Here is an 11,148-nt window from a genome sequence, read left to right as displayed (position 1 = left end):
CGTGTTCTTCAAGGTTGACAATCCAATAGTGATACCCCAGACAGGTGCCGTGGACTATGGCCGATAAAGATGCTATGCCCTTCACATCATCTGATCCTCACCGCAAAACACGAGGACACCGAGGCCGAGAGGTGATGGCCACAGTCACGCAGCTGAATTCCGCTTTGAACCCTGCTCTCAGGTTTTTAATCCTCGGCTCCCGCTCCTCCTCCCCACCCACAGATGCCGCATGGAGGTTTCCGCAGCCCTATGGGATTCTGAACTACCTTCTGAAATCATCCAAGTTAGATGTAGCCGTTTGCACTGTGTTTTACGGAACTCTAACCGTTTCCTTAAGAGTGATGCGTTTAACAATAACCTTCAGATGCTTAATATAAAAAAAAAAAAAAAAAGGAGGGCTGGTCAATTGTGTGCGAGGGATTCTATCTCATCTTTCCGATGCTTGCCAGTTGCAGTGCACATGGGGCCTGTCTGTGGCCCTGGGAAATGCTTCAGGGAAAGACCTGTGTTTGCCTTGTTTTAACCCGTACATCCCAGCCTCATTTTGCTATAACGTAACCTCCTTTCTCCCCCGCGTAATGTTTGTTCCTCTCACGGGACACTTTGGGACACACCCATGATTCCTTGAAAATTGGTCATTTGCATTCTGGTCATTCTCTGGTCACTGGAGTTTTTCTGTAGAGATGGCTTTTCCTCGTAAAAGTGACGGGAATGAGAATCTTCAGGAGTGACTTCCCCTTGTCTTTCTGAAAGCAGAGGAGAGCTCCTGGCACTCTTAGGGGGTTCCTTCCCTGTGAATTATCCATCTGCCTTTAAAATAAGGAACACATAAAAGCCTTTATCTAAACTACTCTAAGATTTGCCCAACCCAGCCAGGCCTTGCAAGATGATCCCTTAAGGAAAGTTCTAGCCGTGGCCATGGCTGTGGAAGCTTCTGCTGGTGACACAGTGGAAAGATTCATCGGGAGAGGATCTTGGAGTTAAACAGAAGCAGTACCTTGGCCCCTGAACTATGTGACATGAACAAGGAACAACAGAGTATTTCCAGGCCAGGCCAGGCTCCAAAGACTGATTTCCTAACAGTTTGCTCTTCTGCTTTCTTTCAGGATAGTAAATATTTGCCCACACACATAGAGCTAGACCAAGAGCTCTGGGTGAGCATATTAAGAAATAAAGCATTTTTGATTGATCCGGAATGATGGGGCATTCAATCCAGAGAGAACTGCCAACAAAAAGTTGCATTAGTAGTCATTCTTTTTTTTTTTTAATTTTTTAATGTTTATTTATTATTTTGGAGAGAGAGACAGAGTGCGAGCAGGGGGGAGGCAGAGAGAGAGAGGGAGACACAGAATCTGAAGCAGGCTCCAGGCTCTGAGCTGTCAGCACAGAGCCCGAAGCAGGGCTCGAACTCAGGAACTGTGAGATCATGACCTGAGCCGAAGTAGGACGCTTAACTGACTGAGCCACCCAGGTGCCCCAGTAAGTCATTCTTTAAAAGGGATCTCATTTGAACCAGCCAAGAAACCAAGGTATAGAGAAGCTAAGTGCTATGGTCTGAATGTTTGTGTCCCTCCAAAACTCATATGTTGAAATCCTAACCCCCGAAGGTGACGGTATTAGGAGGTAGGGCCTTTGGAAGGTGATTAGGTCATTAGGGTAGAGTCTTTATGAATGAGATTCCCTAATCCCATTAATGTCTTATAAAAGAGATGCCACAGAGTTCCATGAGTTCCATGGCCCCTTCCACCATGTGAAAGCACAGCAAGATGGGGCTCGCTCTGAACCAGGAAGAGGGGCCTAACTAAAATGCAATCATGCTGGTGCCTTGATTTGGGGCTTTCCAGTCTCCAGACCTGGGAGAAATGAATTTCTTTTGTTTATAAGCCACCCCATCTGTGGTGTTTTGTCATAGCAGCCTGAATGGACCGAAACACTAAGCAATGTGTTGACTCTGCCCAACGCAATGGAAAGAGTGCACGTGCTCACTGGGGAAGCTGGACAGCGCACTGGAAGGGGCATTGGACCGGGAGTGGGTCATCTGTCATCTGCCCTTTGTTTAAGAGCAACCTTGGCAGCAGGCTCCTGCTCCATCACAGTTCCTACTTGTATCCTGGGAGATGCCTGGTCCAGGGGGCATCCTCGTTTCTAGCAACCTTCCCCTCCACCTGCTTCTCACACCCTCTTCCATGGCCACCTCTTGGACATCGCCATGGTCTCCAAGTGCGCCGCCTCGAAATCACATGGGGCACAACCTCCTGCCTCTGCAGCCTGCTGGTGTGGTTGCACCCACCTTGAGCTTGCTGGGTCTGAGCAGACCTCTATTCCCTCGGGCCTCTCCTGTGCTCATTTCCTGCCCTACATTTAGCTTGGAGCCCACACTCCAACATTTCAAGCGCCCTAGTACCCACTTTCAAATGTGTTCCACCTCAACCCACAGCGAGAAATATAATGTGCACATGACCTAGGGCTCGTCTACATATGTATTTACACACACACACACACACACACACACACACGTGCGTGCATAGGTCTCTCCCAGCTTCAACTCAATCACAGTTGTTTAAAAATCTGTCCCCGGACATCAGTTCTTATAACTTTAGCCCCGTGTCTCTCCTCCCCTTTACCAAGTTGTTGCAAGAGTCATCCGTATAAACTGCGTTGTTCCCTATGGCTGCTATAACAAATCGTCACACGCTTGGTGGCTGAAAACAGCACAGATGTATTTTCTTACAGTTCTGGAAATCAGAGGTCTAAAATCAAGGTGTGAACAGTGCTGCATTCTTCTGGAGGCTTCAGGGCACGGTCTGTTTTCTTACCTTTTCCAGTTTCTAGAAACCACCTATATTCTTCGGCTCATGACTCCATCGCTTCAAAATCTGGTTCCATTGCCACATCCTTTATCCACTTTGGCCGTCTTATGAGGACCTTGGCGATTCTCTTGGGCCTCTCAGGTCCTGCAGGATCACCTCCCTATCTCCAGATTTCTAAGTTAATCACAACCTCAAAGTCCCTTTTCCATTGTAAGGTAACATGTTCACAGGCTCCCAGGAGGGGACCTGTGAACATCACTGGGAGGCCACTATGCTTCCTACCATGTGAGCCATCTTGGATTTCCTCAACTTTCCTCAACTTTCCGCTCAGTGGCTTCTCTCCCCACTCACCATCCCAAATGCCTCTCAAGAAGGTCCGTGATATCCTCTCTGTTGCTGAAAACACTAGATACTTGTAACTTGTCCTTCTTCCTGACCTCTTCTGACACAGTGGGCCAGTCAGACGGAGGTGTGGGATGCAGATATGGAGGGATCCTGACCCCGAGGTTTGAGGGCCAGTGGTCTGTCCTCGGGGGCATCTCCTGCCGTCACTCTCGAGTAGCATCTGGTGTGGTTGTGGTCGGCTGTAGAACATGGTATCTCTCCACTGCCCTTGTCCTGTCGATCCTCCGGGGGCTCCATGGTGTCTAGAAGTCCTTCATTTACTTAAAAGCATTGGTCAGAGAAAGGTTTTTTTAAGCAGTTTTATTTACCTACCTACAAAAAAATGCACCTATCCCTAGTGCATAGCTGGGTGACCTTTCACAAAGTAAAACATGTATCCACCTTTCAGACCCAGAAAAGAGCTTGGCCGGCTCACCCTCATGACCCCTGCCTGTCGCCAACCCCTCGTCTCCCAAAGGTAACGCTACTCTGGGGAAGCCCAAGTGGTTTTAATTATTTTCTTTTAAGTAGACTTTCTTCTTCTTTTTTTTAATGTTTACTTATTTATTTTTGAGAGAGAGAAAGAGAGAGACAGACAGACAGGAGCACAAGCCCAGAGGAGCAGAGAGAGGGAGGGAGAGAGAGATTCTAAGCAGACGCTGAACTGTTAGCACAGAGCCTGAGGCGGGGCTCCAACTCACCATCCCGTGAGATCACGACCTGAGCTGATACCTAGAGTTGGGTGCTTACTCTCCTGAGCTACCCAGGCGCCCCTAAATAGACATTTATTTGTAGAACAGTTTCGGGTTCAGGACAAAGTTGAGTGGAAGCTACAGAGAGTTCCCAGATACCTCTCGTGCCCACACAGACAACGCCCTGCGCGCCCCCCCCTCCCCCGCACTGTCCATGTTCCCCATCAGGGTGGCACATGTGTTACAATTGACGAACCCACATCGACACATCACAGTATGGACCACAGTCCATAGTTTACCTCTGGGTTCACTCTGGGTGTTGTGTGCTGTAGGTTTTGACTGTGTGTAATGACAAGTGTTCTGGAGGTTTTGACAATTGTCCATCACGCTCGTGTCCTGCAGGGTAGCTGTATCTCCCTGAGATCCTCTGCGCTCCCCCCCCACCCCCCGTTCAGCCCTCCCTCGCCCAAACCTCTGATAACCACCGATCTTTTTACCATCTCTGTAGTCGTACCTTTTCCAGAACGTCATGTCGTTGGCATCATACAGCCTGTAGCCCCCTCAGCCTGGCTTCTCTCGCTACGCAGGTGCATTTAAGTTCCCTCCGTGTCTGTTCTCAGTTTCCTCGCTCACTTCATTTTAGTGCTGCATCATGGGCGGACACAGGCATAGGTTTTTGAAGAAACGAACTGGACTGAGCATAGAGCAGATGTTACTCCTGAAGTGTCTTCTTTGTATCTCATGCTGTTACGACTGACACATTCCTCTCCCCGCTCAAAGTGCAGAAGGGCCCGGAAGGCCTTGAGAGGCCATCCTCTGCCTTGAGCTTCTGCCTCCAGAGCACCGTCAGAATACAAATATCACATGCGCAGGGGCTCTGGCCACCACACCCCACTCACGTCATGTTTTGATGTAAATGGTCCCACGGAGATCAAGTTCTGTTTACTGGGGAGAGACCGCATGACAAATAGAAGAATGGTCCAAACAGCGGAAGTTTCTTTCCCACTCGTGTAACAGTTTGTGGAGAAGCCTCCATGAATCTTCTCCGTGAATCTGGGACCCAGGCCCCTTCTGGCCTGTGCCTCCAACACCCCCCGGCCCTGTCGTTTCCTTCATCTAGCTAGAGTCACGCATGGCCTGTTGGGACAAACCATTAAGCCGAAGTCTTGCTCCCAGGATTGATGTCACATTTTAGTCAGCTGGTCACCCAGTGTGGTCCTGGGGAATGGCGTGGTGATGGGCAAGAAAGTTTTAATGATGAGTTTCAAGAGACACAAGGGAGGGCGTAGCAGCCTGGGGAGCTTCGGGGTGGGTGCTAACCTGGGGCAGCATGAGGGCGACTCTGAGTTCCCTGGTGTGGCTCATCATGGGGAGCTGAGATCCCGCAAAGGGGCTGGAACTTTCCCAAATCATGGCTTTACCACGGCCCGCCTGTGTCCCGCAGGAAGATGCCAACTTGTGGCCGTGGGACCACCGAGGGGGTCTCTGCCTCTCCTCTCTCCGTGCCTGGAGGGGAGCACAGCGAGAGTGATGACATTGTTCTAACCAGCAGGACCCTGACTCCACCCCCCCCTTCACCTCCTCCCCGTGCCTGATGTCAGTTTTGCACCTCAAGCTAGGGTCTGCTTCTCCAAGTGGCCTTCTTGGCCTTCTTATGGCCGCTTTCAAGGGTGGGAAGGAAAAAGGGGATGGCGGTGAGAGGCCTCAGGTCTGGGTTACATGTCGAACGGTCCCCCTCTTCACCTTCCGGTTGGTGAGTGTGACCATCCTGTGGCAGACGTCAGGGTCCCTTTCACTGTGACTTTCAGGGAAGGCCGGGGAGCTGGAGTGGGTGCCCTTTGCAGAGAACTGTGGCCTGAGAGGATTATGAAACTTAAACAGGAATAACTTAAGCACGGGCCATCTGCGTGGGAATTGGGGAGTTCTGAAACTGCCTTCCTCCACACCCCCTCCGCCCCCTCCGAGGCTGAGGCCTGCCAAAGCCGTCTCCCACACACCTCACCAGAAAGTCCCTGGCTTCCCTCCCAGCTGCCTTGCGACTGACCTCATGAGGTGTGAGAAGGAGGAAAGGAATCTACATTTCAGATGAAGCTTCCTTCCTCCTTTCTGAGAAGTGGTCCAGGCCGCCCGCGCCTGCCAGGTCACGCACACAGCTCCTCAGAGCCCGGGGCCCCGGGGCTCGTCCAGTCTGCTTGGAGAAGGAGCCGGGGAGGCTTGGGACCCGGAGCCTGTATGAGTTTGTTGGGGCTGCTGTAACAAATGACCGGAGGCTGAGGTGGCTGAAGATGGCAGAGATTCATTCCCTCTGGAGGCTGGAAGGTGGAGGTCAAGGTGTCATAGGGCCATTGGTGCCTCTGAAGGTTCTAAGGCAGAATCTTTTCCTTGCCTCTTCCGGCTTGTGGTGGTTGCAGGCAATCCTTGGAGGTTCCTTGATTTGTGGATGTGTCACTCCAGTTTCTACAAGGCTGTCTTCCCTCTGTCTCTTCTTATAAGGACATCAGTCACACCAATCGAGGGCCAGCCTCCTCCAGTATGGCCTTATCTTAACTAATGACATCTTCAAGGAGCCTGTCTCCAAATAAGTGACATCTGAGGTTCCTGGTGAACATGAATTTGAGGTGGGACATTGTTCAACCTGCAACAGAGCCCCACCATCCCTCCCTTTCCCTTGGCCCCAGAGCAGGCCCTTACCCTACATAGGCTCCCCTGCTTTCCTGCCCAGGGCCCAGGAGTGGTTACCCCGAAGTAAAATGGCATCCCCTCGCTCCAGGAAGGCCTGGCCTAGCAAGTGGGAGATCACGGAGCCCAAATCTCTCCAGGGACAGGCAACTACATGCCCAAGGGACCCCCACTTGGAATTTTTTCCCGTTTTATGGAGATGCTTCAGGATTTCTTGGCCCTTGGCCAATCCCAAAGGGAAAGAGCCCTCCCAGCCTTCCCATGGGCCACTCCAGACCAAAGTTTACAACCCAGATGGGAAAACTGGCACCTGGCTCCATTAGTCTCAGCTACCAGCCTCGTTTGGGGTCTTCTCCATGGCAGCCACTAGGGAAGCTCCACCCGGCGTCTTCCGGACTGACCAGCCCTTCCCCTGGGGAGCTGAGGTCCTCTTGCTTGGAGATCTGTGAAGGAGTGGTGAGTTCCTGGGCCTCTTGTAACCCAGCTGAATATTTTCCAGGTTACCTAACCAAACTCCTGCAGAACCACACCGCCTATGCCTGCGATGGGGACCATTTGAATCTACAGTGCCCTCGGCATTCTACGATAAGTGTCCAGTCGGCCTTCTATGGGCAAGATTACCAAATGTGTAGCACCCAGCAGCCTGCCTCCCAGAGGGAAGACAGCTTAACCTGCGTCGCACCCACAACACTGCAGGTATTATCTTTTGTAGATGTTTTAGGATGATAAAATGGTCCTCTCTCTCTCTCTCCTTCTCTCTCTCTCTCTCTCTCTCTGTATATATGCTTGTGATTATATAGTTTGCTCAAAGCAAACCTGATCCACGAAAACCCCAACTTATACAAATCAACGGTTTCACAAGTGAGCTATTATTTGCTTCTGGAAAAGGTTCTTCACCAAACAAGACTAAATGGGATTCCTGCCTGCTGGGGAGCTCCCTTAATACGCTTGCCTTACGAATTTATTCAGAGACGTACCCCTCACTGCCGTAAAGCAAAGTACAGTCGTGCTGGCCTTCACCCTCCAGGACCACCTGTCCCGTCGATACCCCAGTAGAGAGGGAACGTGACTCCTTTAGTGGAAACCATGGGGGGCTGTGTGAGGCAGACAGTCGAGATCCTGACCAACTTCTCAGAGAATGCTCTCGCGGAAGGGAAATAGCAATCATGGTCTTTTTAAAAAAAAAAAAAAAAAAAGGTTTTCTTCTCCAGTTGTAGATAATGACATTACTCTTGTTTCGAGCTTCTTTGGGCGGCCTCTGCTGATTTGCATTTCTGTCAGATAGTACCAGGAATTTGGGGAGGGGGGCGGCTAAGACTTTCTTTTGGGGGGGGGAGGGTTGGGATTAGCAAAAGATTTGATATAGGAAGAGGTCAAGACTAGTATTTCAGTGGTAATTTTAGACTATTCATGGCTCTTCGACTATTTTTCAGCCGCGGGAAATGGGGGGAAAGATAAATTTGCTAGGAAGACTAAGGATTGATGGGATTGGTGTTCATGCCGTGTGGCTCTCTCTGAGGTCCAAAGAGGAGAAGCCAAACTCATGTGATAATATAAGGATTTTTCTATGTCTTACACCACTTAACTGCTTCCGTTCCAAGCGTCTTAGTATCTAGAATGGCCATGTGATAGGTAGAGATGCCAGCTGAGTAGCCAAAAGGATGTGTTTGAGTAAAATCCCTGGACGTGGCTTCCACACCCCCGAGGAGAGGCCACCTGTTGCTTCTGGAGACCAGCAGCTACTTCCTGTGGGTGCCCCACCCAGCCCCCAGTCCTGTCCCTGGGGTGCCACTCCAGGAGCTGTATCCCAGTTGGCCTGCCCCCAGTCCTTACCCCAACTGCCCTGCCCACCCTTCCCCGCCGCCCCCCCGGCCGGCTGCCGCTATCCTAGGTGCATAAAAAGAACACCGGCCGGTGCCATAGGACGGGTGCCCTGCTTTGTGGAAATATGAACCCCTGGCACCCTGGAGCTGGAAAGAATGGGCACCACCCTCGCTCTCCAATATGGTGCCTGGCTCTGCCAGGCAGGCCTGAGGGAAGCGGGCGTTTCCAGAGCCAGGCAGACAAGTTAGCATTTGTGAACACGACTCCGATTGTTGTTCAGAAGGTTTGTTTGCCAGAAACATCCCCCGTGCACTGCTCTTTCATCCAGAGGGCAAGAGATCCTTTATTTTGTGTCTTTTGAGCAGCGTTTGGGAACTGAGGCAAAGTGCTTCCTCCTCCGCAGAGTGAGGTCGCCTAAGGCTGGAGAGAACAGGCGTCAATGTCCACCCCGGGGGCACCTCAGCTGGTCTGGCCCGTGACTGAATGCCGACGGGAAGTCCCCCCGCCCCACGCATCTCTCAGCTGTTAACCCCCTTTGGAAACAGCCCGGCCTTGGGTCCCACTCTGTGGATGTAACATGTGGAGCCACACAAGGGCTGAGTCATTGCCCGGTGACCCTCAGCCATGAGGATGTGTCCCGTCCTCTGGGGGGGGGGGGGTCCCTGGGCATTTTTCCAGATTTCATACCACCTCTGCCGGGCCCCTGAGGTGACAGGGGATGCCTGGTAAGGCCAGCAGCCTTCATGGAGATATTCCGTAATCTACTATGAGAGCGTGGCGATTCGGACGGGCTCGTCAAGCTGAGGTAAATGGAGTCCAACAGTAGTGAGTGGATTCTTGGGAAGCGTAGAGTGTGCTGGGTATCCTGTTAGAGGACACTACGTGTAAGACCTGTGTGTTACAGGCAGCGCCTCTTGTGTTTGGAGACAGGAAGCAAGGCAGTGAGGCCCCTTTGTGACCCTCCACAGGGCGATTCATGGGCTTTTGTACAGAACAGATTCATTTACAAGGGAGTGTGCACTGCCTGGGAAAAAAATGAGGGAAAGAGAGATTTGAAGGAGAACTTTGGAGCCAAATGCGCAACAGAAGGCCTGAGTTTTCCAACGAGGAAAATTGCCCCCTGGGGAACAAGTAGGCCCTGTGCCCTCCAGGTTGGCAAGGGTGGGAAGAATCAGCTTTCTAATGTTTACTGGTTGGCCTGATTTGGGTTGGGTCTCCCAAGGCCTCCCCCAAATGCTGAGTTCTCTGTGGTCTGTGCTCGGCCGTTTCTAAGGATGTAGAGCGACGGCCGTGATTCCTGGTCCTCACAGGGCTCTCTCAGCTCTGCAGCCAGGGGGACGCCTCCCGGAAGGGACCTCCGCGTCCTGTCTGGCCCACGCTCTGAGGTCCTCGGGTCTCGCTCGTGTTTCCCGAAGCCTCCATGATGCAGCACTTCGGTCAAAACCATCAGCAACACTTCCACTCGAGGAAGACTGGAAGCTGGGCTTCTGGTGGGGGCCTGGCGCCGTAGGGTCGGGTTTCTTGCTCTGGGACAGACAGGGAGACAGGCAGCCGACCTGGTCAATGCACAGGTGTGCGGTCTCAGACACAGCTCATAGCAGCTCGAAGGTTCTTTGTGTGGCCCCCAGGCCAAGCAGACAGGTGTCCTTTCCTTGTCAGAGCCCAGAGCAGCCCGGGTGTGGGGTCTCACAGACACCGTGTGTGGTTTTCAAGCCTATCCCTTTTCTACCCCCCTCATTTTAGAAGGTGCTGGATGAATGCCAGAACCAGCGTGCCTGCCATCTCCTGGTCAATAGCCGTGTTTTTGGACCTGACCTTTGTCCAGGAAGCAGTAAATACCTCCTGGTCTCCTTTAAATGCCAGCCTAGTAAGTAACTTCTGGGGCGGGGGCGGGGGGGGGGACAGTGTGTTTGGGGTGTGGATTTCCTGTTTTATTCACACCCCTGATGGAAATTCTCTGCCAGTGGGTGTTTGTCCAACTTGGAAACTTGTTAATAGAGAAGTCCTACCTATTCTTTTGTGGTGTGTGTGTGCACGTGTGTGTGCAGCCATATATCCATGTGCATTCTTCAAATCCTTGAATTCAAAACATCCTTCGTAGGGGCGCCTGGGGGGCTCAGTCGGTTAAGCGTCCGACTTCAGCTCAGGTCATGATCTCGTGGTCCATGGGTTTGAGCCCCATGTGGGGCTCTGTGCTGACAGCTCAGAGCCTGGAGCCTGCTTCCGATTCTGTGTCTCCCTCTCTCTCTGCCCCTCCCCTGCTTGTGCTCTGTGTGTCTCTCTCTCAAAAATAAATAAACATTAAAAAAAAATTTTTTAAATCCTTCGTAATATGTAAAACCCAGTTGTACCCATGCTAAAGGTATCAGGGGTGGCAAGAGGCTGAAGTTGCCTTTCCCCAAAATGGGGAACAGGGTTTTCCTTACTCAAAGGAAGCTCACCATCAGCCGCTGGCCTGTTGTTCTCTCGAGAGGGCCGGGGGGGCACATTTGCCACTGGAGCCCCCGGTTCTAGATCTTTCTGAACTTGCTTCTTCCGCTTTCACCTATAGCGGGGGCTCCGCACACAGTGTCTTTTCCTAAGGGGAAAGAAAGAGGAGGAGATTCTGGCCGGAGCAGCCTTTCTTATTCAGATTCTCGCACTTTTCTCAGTTGACTTGTGCCACATGTAACGCACATCAGTTTTGTGATTAACCCGTTAAAACACACAGGTAACTGCCTTTCAGCGAGGAGGTCACACGTGCAGGTGTGGAGAGCCTG

General features: G+C 51.7%; 1 protein-coding gene across 4 annotated transcripts in view; it reads left to right on the top strand.

The window, feature by feature from the left end:
- EVA1C (eva-1 homolog C) overlaps positions 1-11,148 on the top strand; it is a 76,182-nt gene that overhangs the window by 28,486 nt on the left and 36,548 nt on the right. For all 4 annotated transcript variants that reach the window (XM_042955034.1, XM_042955035.1, XM_042955033.1 and 1 more), the window contains exons 2-3: positions 7,065-7,261; positions 10,133-10,256. In XM_042955034.1, coding sequence (XP_042810968.1) covers positions 7,065-7,261; positions 10,133-10,256 — 321 coding nt within the window. The remainder of the gene's footprint in view (positions 1-7,064; positions 7,262-10,132; positions 10,257-11,148) is intronic.

This window comes from Panthera leo, chromosome C2, assembly GCF_018350215.1.
Source record: "Panthera leo isolate Ple1 chromosome C2, P.leo_Ple1_pat1.1, whole genome shotgun sequence".
Taxonomy (NCBI): domain Eukaryota; kingdom Metazoa; phylum Chordata; class Mammalia; order Carnivora; family Felidae; genus Panthera; species Panthera leo.
Note: the sequence above shows the minus strand (reverse complement) of the source record. Positions and strands in the feature narration are given on the sequence as shown.